This window comes from Rhinoderma darwinii, chromosome 3 (genome assembly GCF_050947455.1).
Source record: "Rhinoderma darwinii isolate aRhiDar2 chromosome 3, aRhiDar2.hap1, whole genome shotgun sequence".
Lineage (NCBI taxonomy): Eukaryota > Metazoa > Chordata > Amphibia > Anura > Rhinodermatidae > Rhinoderma > Rhinoderma darwinii.
The window spans coordinates 222,339,603-222,361,209 of record NC_134689.1 but is presented as its reverse complement, the minus strand read 5'-3'; the positions used below and the strand labels follow the sequence as shown (position 1 = coordinate 222,361,209).

The 21,607-nt window shown below is 38.2% G+C and overlaps 1 protein-coding gene across 24 annotated transcripts in view; it reads left to right on the top strand.

Moving 5' to 3' along the window:
• CELF2 (CUGBP Elav-like family member 2) overlaps window positions 1–21,607 on the top strand; it is a 433,449-nt gene that overhangs the window by 281,600 nt on the left and 130,242 nt on the right. For all 24 annotated transcript variants that reach the window (XM_075857459.1, XM_075857452.1, XM_075857444.1 and 21 more), the window contains exon 4: window positions 18,654–18,702. In XM_075857459.1, the coding sequence (XP_075713574.1) occupies window positions 18,654–18,702 (49 nt within the window). The remainder of the gene's footprint in view (window positions 1–18,653; window positions 18,703–21,607) is intronic.

Below are 21,607 nucleotides of genomic sequence, written 5' to 3'. Positions count from 1 at the left end.
TTATGTATCAATGATGGCGTAATGATGGCACCATTATCACCCCACCATGCAACCCGCACCAGATTTAACAGGGAGCATGTTCTGTTGATGGGTATGGCATAAGCTAAAAATACTTGGAAAACTTGCGTAAAATATCCAATAAAGTTATGCTCCATGCAACTCTGAACCAAAGGCCTGATTCACACAAGCGTTTTTGCAAATGTCCATAATACGGATCCACAATACGGACATATTATGGATGATATTGCATTAGTATTGCATCAGTATTACAGATCCGTAATACTGATGGGCTGTCTTCTAGGGAGATAATTGAATTACATTAGACAGTCTCTTTAAAAAAAATGCAATACTCAAGACATGCTGATGCAAGCGGATTAAATACAGATCACATATTGATACATCTGTATTTTAATCTCTCTCCATAGATTTCAATAGGGGTTTTCCATCTGCAAAACGGATAAAAGTAGTGCATGCTGAGTTTCTTAAATACGCACATTTTTTTATACGCCTATGTAAATAGATTCATCGATTAACATTAGCAACATATTCCGGACAGAAAAAATGGATGGGATACAAATGAAAAATATGCTTGTGTGAAAGCAGCCAAATACAACCAACTAAGTAACATGGGATCCAATATTTGTCTTTCACAATGGCAGACATCTTCAAATAAGGCCATTTGTAAGGTTTCTTTATACATCTATGCTATGGGGGGTGGCTGCCCCCTCAAACAGCTGAACATACGGGTGAAAGCAAATCAGGGCTTCTCTCCCATTAGTTCTCCCACTTGGTCAATCACAATACGTGGATGCATCTCCTAACTCTTATTATAAAGGAGTCTTGGAGCCTTTCAGGTTGTCCCCTCAGTGCTAGTATTTGACCAGTACAGATCAAAATGAACATAAACCGTTTTTTCATAAAGTGTGGACTTGTTTTTGGTCGCACATAGACATTCATGTGTTGTGTAATGAATGCAGTTGTACCTACTAACAGAACTGTATTCGGGAATTATATACTGTAGATGCCCTAATTTAAAGAGGTTTTCTATTGTGATGAATTTTCTTTAACCACATATATTTTCTTGAAAATAGAGAATAACATAAAGACAATAGAATGGGGGACTTAGCTGTTGTCCACTGTAAGAATAATGAACATGAATAGCTTGTATAAACACCAGTACTCTCTATACTGTGTGTATCGGAAGCTCTATATAAGGGTGTTACTTTTTATCCAAGACTAATATATGCCTCTTCATTTATAAACCTATACATCATATATTTCACTGAATATTTGACCTGTTCGATATTATAATGATACTTAAATTCATCTATAATCCTGTAGCCCTCACCACTACTAACTAGGAAGACTTCACTGTGATGTCGAAAATCTGTATTTTAGCTGGAGTTAGTACTGACTGATGGATGGAGAAAAGCTTCACACCCAATGGCATTGCCTGTGTGCATGCCTTTTCATCCAAATGCTTTCCTTGCATATCAAAGAAAGGTGCCAATTAAGACTGAATAATTTAAGAATGTTAAGCAAACCTCCCGCACGGTAGTCATATACTGTAATTAAAATAGGCCATGATGTATCCATAATAATATTTATAAGGATGCTTGTGAAAAATTCACATATTGCATAGATTTCTCTTCATGTAAACATACAATTTTCTATACTATCTATGAATATTTCATAATAGAACCACTAACATGAAAGCGGAAAAAAACTGTTAGTATTACATATTATTCAAGTACATATCGCTACATTGTTGAAATAAGGCCATTTCATTTATGACGTATGTAATGAAATATAGGTTACTACATGTAATATCTTTGTATACACGCATTATATTTTTTCTACCCTTTTTATTTTGTACATTTTCCTGATTATTAATATACATAACTTGAGGCATTTGGGCCCCAATGCAGAATCTGTAACAGGGCCCCCACCTACAATGTGCTATTTATAGTACTGGTGTCTTATGTGGGCATTTGGGCCCCCTTAGGTAACAGTGCCTGGGTGCAAATGCTACCTCTAGGCAATCAAAGGCTCTGTTCACAACTACCGCATGGTTTTCTTTTATAACGGAAGCTACAATGCAGTGCCGGATCCATCACACAATGGATACAAGTAGCGGCCAGCAGACCCAATTGGCTTACAATGTTCCGCCAAAATGTGTTAGTAGTTTTGACATGAAAATAGCACTGAATTCAATGCATTTGACAAAATCTGCGACAAAGGCTCTCATAGCCTAAGGTTCAACCATACAGATCTAGGGTGTGTATCAAGTGTACTTATCAAGTAAGACTTTGGTATACAAATGATTAATGGGATAACCCCTTTAATAGTAACCAGACACTACTTTTTTTTTTATGGTGGAAAGAGTTAACAAGAAAACCAGAGTTAATGCAATCAACATTGTAGAACATATACAAGATGCTCAAACCTAAAGCATATGTCTACCTTTGGACAACATATTAGATGTAAATGTTCAAAGCTGCATCCTCAATGGTTGGGAGATTTCAGCTCTGAAGACTGCAGGATTTTGAATACAGCTCTAGGCTATAATGCAGGCTTTAACATATGATCAATACAAGATAAGTAATGTGATATATTTACAAAGTTACTTAACATTTTTTTCTAGATGAAATGTTTATAGCAATTAGGAAATGGTTTTTAAAGATATACATTTATTGGGATGTTCATTACCTAAATATATTTTATGGGATGTGTATTCAGCTCCGCTTATAAAATACATTTCCTCTCATAGGAAACTGGCTGCGTTACAGGTGTTAGATGCACTATATTACTGAAATAGACATACTAGCACATTTCTTTATAGCTTGTTTAATGCATAACATTTCTAGTCAGATCTAAGATGAACCATGAGATTAATGTTACTGCTCTCTCCAGTATGGAGTATGTCGAGTGCCCCTAGACTTAATAAGTGAAGAACAACTTCTGTATCCTCTCTATTCATACTTTAATAGAACAATGTCTGCTACCACTGTAGTTATGAGGAGAAATAATTGCTTGAACATTGATAACATGGTGTATCTAATTACAGAAAGAGATAGGAATGGGCTTCCATTGTTAAAGTTCAAGTGTACAGAGGTCTTGGATGATGCTGAATGATGAGAAAACAGCTGGACTTTGTATAATAATGGTGTTCTCTTGAGAGCAATTGAGAAGCATCAGCAAGCCTCACCGAGATTGCATTTTATAGAAGTAGTTTGACATTAAATATAGAGGTGCACATCAAGATTAAAACAAGAAGATAATCACATGCTAAGCAACCGGAGTCATTTGTGCCATTCATGGCAGACACAATGAAATTATTTTACAGGCATTATATAATCTCATTTAAGCATCCATTTTATTTGTCTTTCCTTATGTAAGAGACCAGTTTTGTCTGTAAGATGTTACGCATTGACATTTATTTTTAATTAACTAATTGTAAACTGATATCGAACTAGTTATATTTAAAATGATCTTCTGAAATTGTCGTATAATGATACACTTACAATAACTGGTATTATATCTCTTGGAGAACTTATTATCTATTTTTTCTTTAAGTTATTGGTTCTCTTATTTGTCAGTTCATGCATGTTCGTTTAGGAATATATACTAAATATTGGTTAAAAGGCTCCCATCAGTGAATACCTTGGTAAGTTTAATTTGGATTTTATATAGCGCACTATGCCCAGGGCTCTCAGTTGGAAGCCACAAATTAAGAGCTTGATCCCATGTGAGCAGAAACTGAGAGTATGTAACATAACCAATAGGGCATGACCAAGCACTCTACAGACTGTTTTGTGGTGAAAGTTGAGCAATCAATCCCAGGAAGCTGCTTCCCAGCTCTGAACATATTTCTCTCTCCCATAGTGCCCAAATATATTAGTGATTTTAATCAGTTCAATGCTGGATCCTACCATCCCCAGGTATATATGTAGGCTTAGTCCCAGTTCTGGGTGTATGTGCAGCGTAGGTTCCCACCTTACAGAGGTCGCCTTGTCGTGGCAGGTGGGCTAACACTTTTTGATCAAAATGTGCACTAAGAACCTCCCTATTTGTAAGTACATTTAGCTTTAGTGCATATTTATTTATATTTAGTGGTTTAGGTGGCATTAGTGTCGCAGGGTGCTGTCGCCATTTTATGTCTGCCAAATATATTAGTGGACCCACTAGCAAGCCCATTTTAGTTTGATCAAGTTCTTCTTTTTCAGATTAACGAGACTAATATTTTAAGTCTGTCTTCAACACATTTGCTTTGTGATGGTTTAAGGAAAAGAATTACAACACAATGCTATGTAAATGCTTGTTTGATTTTGAGATATATTTAATGTATGGTGTTTTCACATGTTCTGGTATTGGTGTGCAGGGAGCCTCACTACTGCCTAACTAAAGTCACTACTATCAATAACAACTTTTTTCTTAGAACTGCTTTGGGAAAGAGTTGAGTGCAGTCTTAATAGACAGTTTTCCTGGCATGTGTATCCAAAAACACCAAAACCACTGCCTGTCAGGCCTTATTTACACGAGTTAGAATACCTATGAAGATATATATAGACAACAATACTAGAAGTGTAAATAACCATAGTACAAGTAAAACACTAACCAATATAAAAAAAAATACAGGCCTTATTTACACGAGCGTTGCGCACCTCGGACGTGAAAAACTACCGTTTTTCACGCCCGAGGTGCATCCATGCTCGGCGCTGCGGGACGCGATGTCTCGCATCCCCCATGGATGAGAGTCTATGGAGGGATGCGTGATGCGTGGAAAAATAGGACATGTCCTATTTTCTCACGGACCCTTGACACGGTCCGTTGAAACAACGGCTGTGTGAACGGCCACATTGAATTTCAAAGGTCCGTGGGATGGCCGTTATTTCAACGGCCATCACATGGACGTTTAATACGCTCGTGTAAATAAGGCCTAAGTGTGTGTTTTAGTGAACAAAATGTTTACAAATTAGTTGACACTACGCAATCTACAGCCATGTGTTTTCTTAGACCTACTGCACATCTTTATTAAACCATTGTATGCCCTATTGCCAGTGGTTCTGTGGTATTTTTTCCTCCCATAGAATCGAATAGGGAAGAATGTGGCTGCTGAGATTGCATTTTTTTTACCTTTGGTAAATGTAGTTCTGATAGAAACAGTCCAATGAACATTTCATAGAACTGTTTCTTTAAAACAACCTGTCTGATAGGTAGAGGTCCCACCTCAGGTACTCCGATTTATCTAGAGAATGAGTGTCCCTTGCAAGCCAAGGTGGCCGAGAATGGGACTAAAGAAAGAGGTTGCATGTGCACACCTCTCTCCATTGAAGTTTGTAGGACTTATGAAAACAATTAAGCAAGCCTGTGGATCCTGTGGATATGCCATAAGTGTCTAAAACACTTTCAACTTAATTTTGCTACCAGATGGTTCTTAAGATAACGTATTGTCACCTGGTGCAGCATAATTGCAATAAATCTGTTATTAATTAGGAATATTTAAAAAAATAAAAATATGTTGATTCTAACTTTTGTTTTATTCTAGTAGAATTTAGAGCCCATAAACCTATTTGTATCAATTATCTGTGCTTTAGTAACACAATCTCAGTGTTATTTTTCGCTTTCATTATTTTTTTATTGTGTGTCGAACTATATGACCCCATGGCTACATATATAATTCTAATACTAGCCATACAACCAGAAAGACTAAATAATCGAGTCTTCATATTTAACGATCAGCCTGCTATAAATGACTTAATTAAGCATTAATTAGTAGGTGGGAGATAAGATGACACCTGGGACAGTCTGCCTCATTTGCAAGATCTTCTTTGGTAGTGTTATCTCACAACAGCACCTCACCTCTCAAGTGTCTTCTTGCTGTTATCAGAGTGACAGAATAATTTGCTGTTTTGTGTTAAAAAGACTAAAATTAACAGAGCAACATATACATTTTAATTGGATTTTTCACACCTTCAGTGCTCATCCAAGGTGTATGCTTGTTACTTTTGGCAGAAGGTGCAGCATCACTGCAGGAGCTTGTATCAAATATAGTGATTGCATATTTTATAGAAACCACAAAGATGGTGCATAAATCAGAAGATCCAAAAAAACGTCCCCTTGAGATATTTCCTGAATCGAAAGCATAGTGTAGTCCAATACAATACAGTAAAAAACCTGCTTAAAATAAAATCTATGTTGTGTTATGTATCTGTTATGTGAAGACAGATTGACACACATAGGGACAGATGACCCACATTTACTAACTCCGTCTAAGTTTTAGAAAGTGTAAACTTAGATAAGGCACTCAGAAAATGCACCAAATTTATCTAAGTGGTGCATGATAGACATTCTCGACACTTTTTTTCTTCCTTACTCCATCTATTACTTGGCTTAGTTGTGGCACATTTTGGACGCAGTGTTGCATTTTAACCACACCCTTTTTTGCTAGACCACATCCCTTTCCCGCTGAGCCATGCCCCCTTGTCGAACATGTTGAAAAAGTGTCTAAAACAGGTAAAAAAAACGTGTCACACCGCATGTATGCCAGAATTCTGCCTCAATTTGACACAGAAGTCTGGCGCATTTTGAATAGTAAATCTGCCCAATTTTGTATGCTAGTTATAAGGCATGAATACATTGAAAATATTCAGGTCATATTAATGTATCGGAAAAAGTTGAAAAGGCTAATAAATAATCAAATTACCAACAATTAATTAATTTATTAACACTTTCCACAACTTTTCTGATTAGAACAATGTCAGAAAATGATCCTAGGTCCAACCTGGTATTGATTTTAGCCTACGCCATATTTGTCAGCGGGGAGAATGTAGCAAATAATTAAATCTCTTGTAGACCCTGTTCGTCCCATGACAAGCAGCGGCAATCGAAGATCACATTTTTCGCTACATCCTCCGTATTGAAAACAACCCGAGTCACAGGACTCCAGGCAGCAGAGCCACTACTACTACATGCTGGTTGGATCATTCTGCTCAAAGCACAACGTCATAAGGTTAACACAACTACACACAAAACATTTTCTATTTTTACTGTGATGATGTCATACTGTATGTTGCGCCGTTCTGCTTTTTACTTTTCTTTTAAACCAGACTTATGAGCAGGGCATACTCCCTGTTGATAAAGCTAGCTCATGCTGCACTGAGATCCTGGCGCACCAATCGTACAGTGAATCGTTATTAACAAAGCTCCCTCACTGATAACACACGTCACAAATTCCGACGTGTGTGTCTGCAACCTTAGGCTGGGTTCCTACGTAGCATAAATGCTGCAGAATTGTCACAATGGAATTGTGTGCGGAAATTCCGCAGCATTTGCGGTAGCAGCAAAGTGGATCAGATTTAGTAAATCTCGTGCCAACGCTGCGGAAAAAAAACGCAGCATAAACGTTAATAAATTGACCTGCGGTGCGGAATTGAATTCCGCAGCATGTAAATTTATGCTGCATTTTTGTTGATTTTCTGTTGCAGGTTTCCCCCATTGAATTCAATGGGGATGCAAAACCCTCAATAGAAAGACAAGTGTTGCGACTTTTGCAAGGTAATCGCAGCGATTCTGCCACAAAGATCGCAACCCTGGAAAAAAAAAATGATACTTAAAATGCTCTCCTTCTTCCTGCAGTCCGGCCTCCTGGGATGATGTTTCAGCCCATGTGACTGCTGCAGCCAATCACAGGCTTCAGCGTCACATTGCCTGTAACGTCACCGTAGGAGGCCGGAGCGGACGTCAAAGGAGGGAGGGGGTAAGTATGAGTGCTTTTTTTACGCAGCGGATATTCCGTCCGAAAAACTGCAACATCTGGTGCGATTTTTTTATATGGAAGGTGCTGCGGGTTCCAGGTTGGACACACTGAGTGATTTTTATGCAGCGTATCAGACCCATGGGAACCCAACCTTAAAGAGACCTTGCAAAAGAATAATCCAACCCAATTTTATGGTTACTTGAATAAAATTTATCAAAGCCTGTGTTATAGTTACCAATAACCTCTTATTCCCTTAGCTTCTTTATTGAACATACACTGTTTGCGACTTATGATATGGACTATTGTGATCTTTACTTATGTTACTAATAAAATATCTTGAAAATTCATCATACATGTTGAAAATCGTGCCTCTGTTATGGAAAAAAAAGAAACTATACCCTCCTTTATTTCTATCTTTTTTAAAATGAATAATTAACATTTATGTGGGCTTTACCAAGTTCTAAAAACAAACAAATAACTTTAGTGACAGCAAAAAAACACAACAAAATGAATATATTGTAATTACATCAGTGTTCCTGTTTTGTTTTGTTTTTTCTCATCACTTCTTTAGCAACTGATGGGTGAAAAACACGGACACACACAGATGTCGTCTATGTGCTGTCCGTGTTTTTCATGCACCCATTGACTTCAATGGGCGACGTGGTCCGCAAAAATGGACCAAAATAGGACATGCAGTGAGTTTCACGCAACGAACACACGCTGCGTGAAAAAATACGGACGTGGGAATAGCCCCATTTAGTTGCATAGGTCTGTGTGCTGTCCGTTTTTTATAATGGACATCACACGTACGTATATTATGCTCGTCTGAATAAGGCCTTAGGCTGACAAAGGCACTTTGAATTTAGTAAAACCGTTTAAGAAGACCATTTGAAGCTCTAGTCTTTTTCTTCACGTACAAGTAGAAATTTGGATCTGCAAATCTTGCATCCTAATCTGTATTTGGGCCGTGACTGCCTCTAGACAGCGTATGTCAGGGGAAAGAAGGATCGGCATTTTGGAAATAAGCTGCTGACGCAAAGTGTCTGGGAACGGCTTAACCACCCTAACGGCACATGTCTGACCGTGGAGTGCACATACATTGCTGTCTGTTTCCAGCCGCAACCAGAATTCCAAAAGCAGCTTATATGCAGAGGTATATGAGTGAAGAAAGAACTAAAGGAAAGTGACTCAACCTCGTTTTATTTTTCCTGGTTAGACTCTTTTTTTTAATGTTATTTTTTTTTTTTCAAATCCTCAAAATGTAGAATATTGGTAACTCTAGCTATTATAAAACTAGAATTAATGCACCTTTAAAAAAATATATATTGCATTTTGAGGCATGCATTTTGTATTAAACCGTTTTGAAAAAAAATATTCTCCATATTGGCTACAGTAGAATCATTCCGAAGGTTTATATAAAGAGTAGGACATAATTGTTAATTTTTACTTTTAGGCTGTGTTCATCTCTACATCAGATATAGCCGCACAGATAAGATGGAGTCACAGATGGGATTGTGCGATGTCATTTGACAGCCAATTAGAGCAATCTGACAGAAATGATGAATTAATCACCACAGACAGGCTCACAATTCCCAGATAGAATTCCACCCAGGTTGAACCAGTTTCTCAGCTCTATTTTTAGTAGAAATAGATTGCTATGTTACCGGTCTCTCCTAAGAATTCTAAGCATCGCATTACACGTTATAACATTTTGAGCCACTGATCTCTCTTTGCTTATTAGACTAAAGCTAGAAATTCACTTTTGCATGGACGAAATACCAAAGCACGTAGCCCTAGCCTTAAAGGGGTTGTCCAGGAGTAGAAAAACAGGCTGCTTTCTTCCAAAAAATAGCACCGCACCTGCGACAAGTTCTGCGTTGTATTGCAGCTCAGCATCATTTACTTTAATAGAGCTAAACTGCAATACCACACACAACTAAGGCCTTATTCACACGAACGTGTGCGTTTTGCGCAAAACGCTGCATTTTTTGCGTGTTGCAGTTTCGTGTGTCATAAGTGTTTGCTGCGTGATTTTCGCGCATATGCCATCCTTATGACACGCGGTTTTGATGTTTAGAAAAAGAAATGAAGGAAGTGGTTTTATTTTTCCCTTCATTTCTTGATCTACTGTTGTGCTTCCGTGTGCTGAGCGTGATTTTCACGCACCCATTGACTTCAATGGGTGCGTGATGAGCGAAAAACGCCCAAGCATAGGACATGCAGTGAGTTTTACGCAGCGGACACACGCTACGTGAAAATCACGGAATGTCTGAACGGCCCCATTGACTAACATAGGTCCATGCGTATCACGGACGTTAAACACATTCGTGTGAATAAGGCCCTAGGGACAGGTGTGGCACTATTTCTGGAAGAAAGCAGCCATGTTTTTCTAATTCTGTACAACTCATTGACACTATTGTTTGCATCCAAAAGGGTACATGTTTTTTTTATTAGCAGTTTTGCCAATGGTGCCATTCCTTTCCTGGTCACTCAGTACTCACAACATAATTTATTCTACTAAGGGGGCAGTCACAATTGGCGTACTTTGCATTTTTACAATGTAAATATATACGCTGCAGAAACCTTTACAACGTATGCCTATTGGAACAATATTCTGAAATGCAAGAACTAGAGAAATCTGTCTGATTCACAGAATATTTTTCCCATATGCATGCATTGTAGTTTTCGCTGCGGAAATACGAAGCAAGTACGTCACGTTTGACTGCACCCTTAGGCCTTGTTCACACAGTGCCGATTTGCTGTAGATTTTGCATGTATTTGTTAAGCCAAAACGAGGAACGTAACCTGAACAGAAGAATTATATAATGGAAGGCTTTAGGGAATGTTCACACGCAGAGTTTTCAGGCGTATTTTGTGCCGTTTACGCCTAGAAAAACACCTGAAAAAACGGAAGCTGAATGCCTACAAACATCTGCCCATTGAAATCAATGGGAAAAACAGCATTTAGTTGATATGGGGCGTCTTTCTACGCCGCTGTTTTAAAAAACGGAGCGTAAAAAGACGCTCTGTAAAAAGAAGTAGCATGTCACTTCTTGAGGCGTTTTTTGGAGCTGATTTTCCATTGAACTCTATGAAAAACTCCTTTTGTCACGGAAAGTACCCCTCCCTTCTGAGGCTCCATTAACAGTGGAGTTTAATTTTGGTCATGTGGAAGTAAGACCGCTATCACATGCCATTATTTTGGTCAGTATTTTGTATCAGTATTTGGAAGCCAAAACAAGGAGTGGAACCTACACAGAGAAAAAGTATCATGGAAAGACTTTCACCTTTTCCGTGTTTTGGAAAAACTTCTAGCCTTGGCTTACAAATACTAATACAAAATACTGACCTAAATACTACCGTGTGAAAGAAAACTTAGGCCGTATTCACACGAGCGTTGAATACGTCCGTGTGACGGCCGTTAATACAACGGCCGCCACACGGACGCATGTTTTTCAATGGGGCCGTTCAGACAGCCGTTATTTCAACGGACCATGTGAAGGGTCCGTTGAAAAATAGAACCGGTCCCATTATCTAACATTTTCATGTATCCCTCCATAGCCTCAAGTCTATGGGGATCCGTAAAAACGGGACCCGCGCAGTGGGCACTTCAGATGGGAAAAATGTCACGTTTTTCACGTCCGAGTTTCCCCACGCTCGTGTGAATCTAGCCTTGACGTGAGTCCCCTCAGCTGCTGGGCTCCATAGCAATGGTTATGCCTGCTACTAAGGTGGTTACACGCTTCATGCCTTTGCATTTGATATTCCCAATGCTTCCCTACTCCATTTTTAGAAAACTTGATAAAATAATAGTGAATCTTAGCATAACTGCTCTATGCTATTAATTTCAGACAAAACATTATGACATATGAAGATATACAGAGGAGGTACCTAGTGCAGCACATATTGTAATATGATGCACACATTGTGTATCTCAAGAATGAGTCGACTATATACTTTTTTTATTTTTCCCAGTATCATTTAAAAAAAAATATATATTATTTTTGTTTACTTTTCCATTAATACTGTATTAGACTTCAAAGCAAACCACGTCTTTGAAGTAGGAAATATTTTAATAGAATTAAATGTTTTGTTCACTTAAAAACAAACAATACTGAAGTAAAACCGCGTAGTCAGTCCTTCATCTGCGAATTTTATTCTTTACCCCAAAATCAAGGTTATTTTTTACCGTACATAACTATTAACTCATAAATGGGCACATTTTGACCTGAAGTACAGTAAGACATTAAAAAGAGTAAAATAGATTGTTGAGTATCAAGGAATCTCATAGTACTATCCAGCAGATGCTCACCCCCTGGGACTGCAGGCATGACAGGACATATTATGAGTTCAGAGCCTATAAAATATTTAAAGGTTCTGAAGGAAAAGAAAGAATCTTTAATGAAGGCGGCAGTGAGGAAGAAATTGAAAAAGGCAATGGAATAAAAAAGACAATGCCACATTTTAGTTAGATAGATAGCTATTGGGGAAGATATACTACTGTGTCTAGGTCTAGAATGTGTTAAAAATGTGCCACAATTTGGTGCAAATCAGTGCTATTTGGCTAATTTTGGATCAGTTTTGATGTTTGGACATCACTAGAAACTTTTTCAAAGGTGTTTCAATAGGTGTGCGGCTTAGTGCAAAAGAGGTGTGGATTACCAGAACGAGGCGTGGCAAAAGATGCGGCAAAAAATGTGCCAAAGTGTGCCAAAAATGCCTCAAAACATTGGCACAAAAGTTTGGTGCAAAATAGGTTCAATTAAAGGTGGTATAAGGAAGAGAAAAGTGTTTACGCTGTATACGCTGTCTAACTATTAGACAGCATTAGATAGACAGATAGACACAAAGGTAGATTTCAGATCTATAGATATCAGATGGATGGATGGATGGATAGAAAGATAAATATGAGATAGATGAAAAGATAAAAAATATGTAATACATAGTAAGCTACATTGATAAAAAGATAGATAGATAGATAGATAGATAGATAGATAGATAGATAGATAGATAGATAGATAGATAGATAGATAGATAGATAGATAGATAGATAGATAGATATGAGATAGATAGATAGATAGATAGATAGATAGATAGATAGATAGATAGATAGATAGATAGATAGATAGATAGATAGATAGATAGATAGATAGATAGATATGAGATAGATAGATAGATAGATAGATAGATAGATAGATAGATAGATAGATAGATAGATAGATAGATAGATAGATAGATAGATAGATAGATAGATAGATAGATAGATAGATAGATAGTTCTATGGTTCAGTGGATGATAGATCGTGTCTCCATTGAACCAGCATGCTATTGAATTAGCTGATGTTTAAGGGTTCTTGCTTGATAATTGAACATATTATTTTATTTGACATATGACATTTTTATTTTTTTAAATTATTTATTTAAACGTTATATTTATTTAAACGTTATATTTATTTAAATGTCAAAGTTGCCCGCCATGGAGCGATTAGGGTATGTTCACACGCACTAATTACGGACGTAATTCGGGCGTTTTTGCCCCGAATTACGTCCGAAAATAGCGCCTCAATAGCGTTGACAAACATCTGCCCATTGAAAGCAATGGGCAGACGTTTGTCTGTTCACACGAGGCGTATATTTACGCGCCGCTATCAATTGGCCGTAATTGGAGCCGTTATTCATTGACTCCAATGAATAGCAGCGCCAATTATGTCCGGAATGGACGCGGCGTTCAAGCGCCTGCACATGCCGTTACGGCTGAAATTACGGGGATGTTTTCAGGCGGAAACATCCCCGTAATTTCAGCCGTTACGGACGCTGTCGTGTGAACATACCCTTACAGTTTTGCAGAGGTTTGGCATTCAGGCTGTCAGGTTTTGAACATATTTAGGGCAAATCCACGACATCTTCAGCTTCTCCCAGAGGTACAGCTGGCTTGTAGTGAAGTTCTTCCTGACTTTATGTTGAAGTTTATCCTAAAAGAAAAACCTCAATAAAGACTACTTTGGTTCACCTTTTTTTTTTTTTACAAAATATACTTCTAAGCTGTATAGCATTGTAAAATAGAATGGTAACCTTTGTGGTTCTATATTCCACCTTATTAGCCTCCAAACACCCCCATACCATGATATCAAGATGGCATGAAGCACTTATCAAGCATTCTTTAACCTTTTCATTTTATTTTCCATTTTAAAATATGGCCTTTTATTTGAAACTTCTTTGACTATGAGGCCAGCATCCTTGGAGTCGTTTTCTTACTTCTACAGATGCCTAGTATATGGCGTTTACTGTTTAAGGAACCATTAACCCCTTTGGGACGAAGACATTTTTTGATTTTTGATTTTCGTTTTTCATTCCCCGCATTCCAAGAGCCATAACTTTTTTTATTTTTCCGTCAATAGAGTGGAGTGAGGGCTTATTTTTTGCGGGTGGAGTTGTAGTTTCTTTTGGTACCATTTATAGTTTCACATAATGTACTGGGAAACTGAAAAAAAATTCTTTGCGGGCTGAAAATGGAAAAAACTGTGATACCTCAATTGTTTTTTTGGGTTTCACCGTGCGGTAAAACCAGCAACTTATCTTTATTCTGTGGCTCAATATGATTACGGTGATACCAAATTTATATAGGTTTTTTTGTATTTTACTACTTTTATTGATAATAAACTTTTTGTTAAAAAAAAAAATGTTTTGTGTCGCCACATTCTGAGAGCCCTGACTTTTTAATTTTTTCACCGATTGAGCGGTGAGAGGGCTTGTTTTTTGCGAGACGAGCTGTAGTTTTTATCGGTACCATTTTTTGGTACGTAGAACATTTTGATCACTTTTTATGGACGCAGCGATACCAATTTTGTTTACTTCTTTTATTTTTTACATTACTTTAGGGGGAAAAGGGGTGTTTTTTGAACTTTTAATATTTTTTTTCCCGACTAAAAACTTTTTTTTACTTTTTTTCACACACTTGCAGTATATCGTATATGTATTGCAGTATATCGTCATTTTTACAGGCATCTGTTAAGCCCTGCCACAGGCAGGGCTTAGCAGAGGCAGAGTGAAGGCAGATCTGGGGGCCTTTATTAGCCATAACATCCGTTGTCACCCCCTGATCTCACTCCGGGGGAGCGATGAGCTATCGGAGGGGGCTACCCCCTCTTTTCAACACCTTAGATGCTGCGGCCGCGATTGACCGCAGCATTTGAAGGGTTAAACAGCCAGGAGCAGTGCGATCGCTGCTCCCGGCTGTTAGTCCCAGGTGTCCGCTGTCAAATACAGCCGACACCTGCAGCATATGGAGCGCGCTCAGCGCGTGAGCGCGCCCCAAACATCTCTCCCCGCACCCAGACGTAATGGCACGTCAGGGTGCACGAAGGGGTTAACACAGGGCCTATTTTGTGGCAATTACACAACAAACCTGCTGCAAAATTTGCATATTTGACGGTTCATCCTGACATGGCGGATTTTGCAGCGGACTTGCTGCAGGTTTTAGTCTTTGCTGAAATCCGCAATGAAAATCTGCAGCTTCTCCGCAATAAACTGAGCATGTGAATTCTACTATGTAAGCTATTTTCTGCACCATTGTTTCCGCACCGTCTGCACTAACTTAACTAAAAAGCTATAGAAACCAAAGAAAAAAGTTTGATGCAGATTTCCATTGCAGCCTGTCCACCGCTGAATTCCGCAGCAAATCCGCCACATCTAAACGTTACATAAGGGTCTCTTTTTCAAATTGCAGATTTTAAAAACAGTTGTCCTCTTGTACAGATGTACATCTGATCCTTCCTCTATTCTTGTATGATCCAGTTTGCCTCTGTCCCTATGACATTACTTCTAAATAAATTCTGTTTGTGTTAGGGTAATTTCACACGTTGCGTAAATGCTGCGGATTTTCCGCAATGGATTTTGTTGTGGAAAATCCGCAGCATAATACAGTAGCAGCAAAAAAATTAATTCAATGGGGAGGTAAAACCAACAACAATTAGCAGGTGTTGCATTTTTTGCGGTGGAAAAGCAGCGATTCTGCCGCAGAAAAGGCAACTCAGAAAAAAAAATATCTTATACTTACCCACAATTCTGTGTTTCTTCATCCAGGCTGGCCTCCTGGGGTGATGTTTTATCTTATGTGACCGCTGCAGCCAATCACAGGTTGCAGTGGTCACATGGGATGAAACGTCATCCCAGGGCTGCAGAACGTCATGACATCGGAGGGACGTGTCGCCATGGTAAATATCCATATGCAGTTTTCCGCCCTGTGTGAACATAGCCTTAGGCTTCCTGCACACGTAGTGTAATTTGTGTACATTTTCCAGAAAATCCACAGCGTATTACAGTAGCACCAAAGTGAATGAAATTATAAAAATCTTATCCACATGCTGCACAAAATTTCCCTGCAGAAATTGACCTGCAGGGCAGATTTTTTAAACTGCAGCATATCATATCAGCAAAAATATTGTGGTGCAGAATGGTTGCATATTTATGTGGGCTTTCCCCATTAAGTTCAATTGGGAAGTAAAATTCCATGACAAAAAGCAAGCCCTGTCCTTTTTGCTGCGTAAAAACTGCGAATTTGCAACAAAAATTGCAAGTAAGACCTTCCACTTTCTAGCGATGCCTCACACCTCCCCCGTCCAGTCCCAGTGCTGCCAGCTTACTGGGATGACGTTTCATCCCATGTGAATGCTGCAGCCAATCACAGGCTGCAACGGACACATGGGAGAAAACATCATCCTTGTAAGCTGGCAGCACTGGGACCAGATGGGTGAGTAGTGACGTATGGTACACCAGGGAGAGGTAAGTATTGATTATTTTTCTCCCCTAATCTGGTGTCCACAGCGGCAATTCCATTCAAAAGTCTGCACCAAATTTAATTTGATTTGGTGCAGACCTTTGTCCGGAATTCCCTGCGGTATCTGGGTCGGATTTACTGCAGAGCTGTGCAGTAAATACCTTACTGTGGGAACTAGAAATGTTATAATACCAACCTAAACTCATCACATATAGCATAGTCATTTTTCGATAATATCTCATATAATAAAAGGCATAGAAACCACTTTACAAAGTAAACAATGGTGTTTTCAATGGACTGTCTTGTCAATCCCGTTATTTAGAGCTTATTTAAAGGTAGTATCTCTTGCTGTGTCAGTGAATATATTTATTTCCAGATAGTATTACAGCTGGAAGAAATGTAATCTCTGTACTGTAATTTATTCTTCTATGTTGAACATCTTGATCCCTATTAGACATCACCATCACTATCTTGACTCTTCTGAACATAGAGTGAAATTTGTTGGTTTTTTTGCACTCAAGGGGTTAAACAGCTCTCCGCACAGTTGCCGTTCTGAATTAAATTAACCTATTTAACTCGTGTGTACATATAAATTCAATGCATTTTATTCACAGGAATTTCAGCAGTTGAACTATATGTATGTATAAAGAATTTGTAAAGCTACTTGTGGAGACATACATTTCTATTCATATTCATATTCTTGTTTGATAAATACATTTTCAGTTATTTAATTTTTTTCCGTTACCTTGCAAATTCACATATTAAAAGAATAAGGAAATAATAAATACACTTCAAGTGATGCTAATAGAAAACCAATGTGTCTCACTTTAAACAGCGTATTGCCTTTCTCATCGCAGCCACCAGATGACATCACATTATCATAATGCGCCGGCATTTGTTGAATTAATATTACAGCATAGCTGTGTATGAAGTACTTAGCTGTGGGATTAGCTCGCCACTCATATTTTGTTCAGAACATTGTTATGTTGTGTAGAAGATAAAAGGGCTTACATACCTTAGGGGCAACCCATGCACTGCTATTGGACCCCTGGAAAGAGGGCGTCCATTCCAGGTTGTTCTCCTCCCCATTTTTATCGGTGGCGAGAACCTGTACATCGATGTGGTCTCTTATTTTAATGCTTTTTATTGAACAAATCAGCAAGTCATTAAATCACATGATATGTGATTTGCTATTTTACCTTGAGATAGAATGAAGAATGGTACTGACTTTTAAAATATATGCAAAACAGAATTTCAGAATATATCCAGCATATGATAGTCCAGACATTCTGAAAGATTGGCATTTTATTTGCCAAATAAGGCCATGTTCAGACGTGGCGGAATTTTTACGCTGCAAATGTTGGTGCAGATTTGGGGCAATTACGCAACGAATCTGCAGCAACATTTGCATATTTGACAGGTAATTCAGACGTTGCAGATATCACAGCGGACTTAGCACATATTTCAGTTGTTGCATTGCAAAGGCTGAAATCCGCAGTGAAATTCCGCTTCTTCTCCGCAACGTCATGAGCATGCCGCGGAGCGAAAATTCTGCACCGCAGCCTGATTTCCGCACAGTTATTTTCTGCAACGTCTGAACTAAGTTTCCTAAAAATGTATAGAAACAAATGTAAAAAACGGCTGCTGCAGAATTCCACTGCGGACTGTCTGCAGCGGAATTCAACAGCAATCCCACCACGTCTGAACGTGGCCTAAAGGTTCTGGAATCACACAAACCCAGAGCTAAAAGACTGAGCAAATCTAACCATAATGAGGTTCTTCTGATTAAAACCACAGTAGTACATTGACAGAAGCAGATTTTTTATATATCTATATATATATATAGTTTATTTTGTGCGGACTACATGTGGACTCTGACTTTACAAGTAACTTGTATATACATTTCTCTGACCATCTAATAATCCAGAATAATTGTTAATGTGTCATGTTTCATTAATTTTGCATATTATTATAATTATTATTACTATTATTATTATTTTATATATGTATATGGACCAGAATATAGTGCAATGATTGGAAATTTGTAGCCCAATATTTGACATAATTGTTGATTTTACTTAATGAAATTAATAAATATAAAATTTTTATTCTTTTGTAGATGCATCATCCTATTCAGATGAAGCCGGCTGATAGCGAAAAGTCAAACGGTAAGTTTGATTTTTTTGTTACATTTGTAAAATTTGAAATCAGTTTTTTTATAATAAATAAAAGTTTATTTAGGTAAAGCTAAATAAATTATGAAAATTATGGACAGATATATTAGAAGTATAAGGCCATGTTCACACAGGTCGGATACGCTGTGTAAAAGTACACAGCATATCAGACCCCAGGGGCGGACATAACGCCGGTGCAGCCGGTTCGGCTGCACAGGGGCCCAGAGAGGTTGCAGGCCCACTCAGCTGCCCTAAACGCTGTGCGCATAGATTGGTACGGCCATTCGGCAGATGGAGGTGGGTCCCTTCCCTCTCTGTGCTCTTTTGGCAACTCACAGATCGGGCCCCCTTCCTTCACATATGTTATTGATGCCATCAATAACATATGTGAAGGAAGGGGGCCCGATCTGTGAGTTGCCAAAAGTGTGCAGGGTGGGAGGGGGCCCCCTCCATCTGCCGCGTGGCCGCGCCGATCTATTACTTGGAAAACGTATTAGGAGGGGAGGGGCCTGGCGAGGCTTGCTCTGTCTGGTGTTCTTCATCACCTAGTAACCAGCATCACTGTCAGATGCAGTGCAACATCTGACAGTGACGCTCACTAGGTGACCAAGACCACCAGATAGAGCGCGCCGCGCCTAGCAAGCATCATCGCTATCTTCGGACCAGTTATTGATCTGGGATATCCGCGCTGCTGAAATTAAGCCTAATGCTGGTTGGATGAGCTTCACAGCCAATCAGTGTTAGGGTTCTTCTTGCTCCGCCCCCAGAGCCTGCCAGTGCTTTTAATGTGTGGTGTGTGTGCTGAGCGTCGTGAAGGGGACTGACTGACAATAAAAAGAACTAGGAGAAAGTGGTTGCTGCCCTGTCTGTAGAAAATGTTTTGAGCGGAGCTCAGAGGACAGTAAAGGGGTTTGCCCTTCTTTAACATTTATGGCATATCCACAGGATGTCATCTGTACATTACAGCTGATGCCTCGCACTGTTGTCCAGGATGGGCTTAGTGGGAAAACTGCAAAAAATTAGAATACACTGCAATGCATATGTATTTCAGTGTATAGGGATTGTGTGTTTACTCACCTAGTAGTACTAAAAGTGTTTAGGAATATAAAAAAATATATATATTAAAGTAAAAAAATATATATTTTTCCATTATCCCACTAAAGTAATGTAAGCAATAAATTAAAAAAATCCTGGCATCGCTACGACAGTAAAAGTCCAAGCTATTACAATATAAAGTTATTTGTCCGGCAAGGTGAACGGCAAAAACGAAATAAATAAAAAATGCTGGAACTATTGTTTTTGGTCAACTTGCCTCCCCAAAAAATTTAATAAAAGGTGATCAAAAAGTAGCATAAACCGTAAAATGATATTAATAAAAACGAAAGCCCCATTGACGGAAAAATAAAAGTTATGGGTCTCAGAATATGGCAAGACAAATTTTTTACGTTTTTTTGTTGTAAAAAGAGTAAATGTTAACGGTATTGACCCAATAGCAATAACTTAACATGTAATTTTTGCCGCAGGGTGAACACCATAATTGCTGTCGCTGAGTAATTGCTGTGTTTTTTCTATTCCACCCCACAAAATAATTGTTAAAAGTTTCCTAATACATTATATGGCATTAAAAACTACAACTCTTTCCACAAAAAATAGCCGTCATTTACGGCTATATCGTCAGAAAAATGTAAAAGTTATGGCTTTCGGAACGTGGGGAGTAAAAACCAAAAATAAAAATATTTTAAAATGACTGAAACGGGAAGGGATTAAATGTACCTATCGCTCCAGGTGAATTGTCAGAATAAACTACGTGTACCTGAGTAATAGCAGTATTACAATGTAACCTGTATGATGATGTTTTTTGGATCCGCAGGCTCCATCCATAATTGTCAGTTTTCCACTAGCTTAGCTCCAGAAGAGGCGGGCACTACCTGTAGCATGATCTCTGAGTGAGAATGCCTGATAGCTGACATTTTTGGACATTGGCAATCATTTGCCACTATGATCTTCTTTTTATGGGTTAATTCTCTAATAACTTTAGATTTTATTCTTGATATGTCCTGCGTTTGCAATAGCAGTAAATATATGATTCCAATTAAAAGTGGACATACACATGTTCTATATACATGGAAGGGGCACTCATTTCCACTGTTGGGATCAGGAAACCTCAGTCTGACACTAACAAGGAATAGGGGTAAAGGGTCTGTTAAGTGAAGAAAGAGGCATTTTAACAAGATTCATTAAAAAGTTTATTATCATTGGATCCATTATTGATCTTTGATTGCTATTAAACCTGCTATTGTATACTTTTCCCAGGTAACAACACATCCTTGATCCTTTAATAAAGTTTGCCTTTGGGCAAATTGGGTTCCAATAGACCATGTATAGTCTATGAACTATGTTTTTGTAATCTTGTTGACATGGATAGCACTCTATACCTGAAGATGTTAAAATAAAAGATATTGATGTAAGGTGAAAATGTAACAGTACAATAATAATAACTGCAAGTTTCTTATTATACTGACAATGATTAATTATGGAAATATATGTATTTATTATTTGTCTTTTAATTCCTCTTCTCTGCACATAATTACATTGTATTTTTCTAGAGTAAATATTCACAGAAGATTCCATTGCCCATGATACTATACACAACAGCTGTCAGTAGTAGCTGTGATAAAATGTGAATGATAACCAGTAAACATTCCCATAAATTCAATTAATTGAACTTTGTAAAGAAATTCCTGCAGGTCATTACAGCCAGGAATGGTTCTTTATGAAAGAAAAGCTCATAGCCTCATTAATTAGTAACCAGGGTTTATAAAGATCTGCATATCTCCCTATGCAGATCATGAATGCCTATGGTTCCCAGTGGACCTTTGTTTTCCTTCTAATTTTAGAA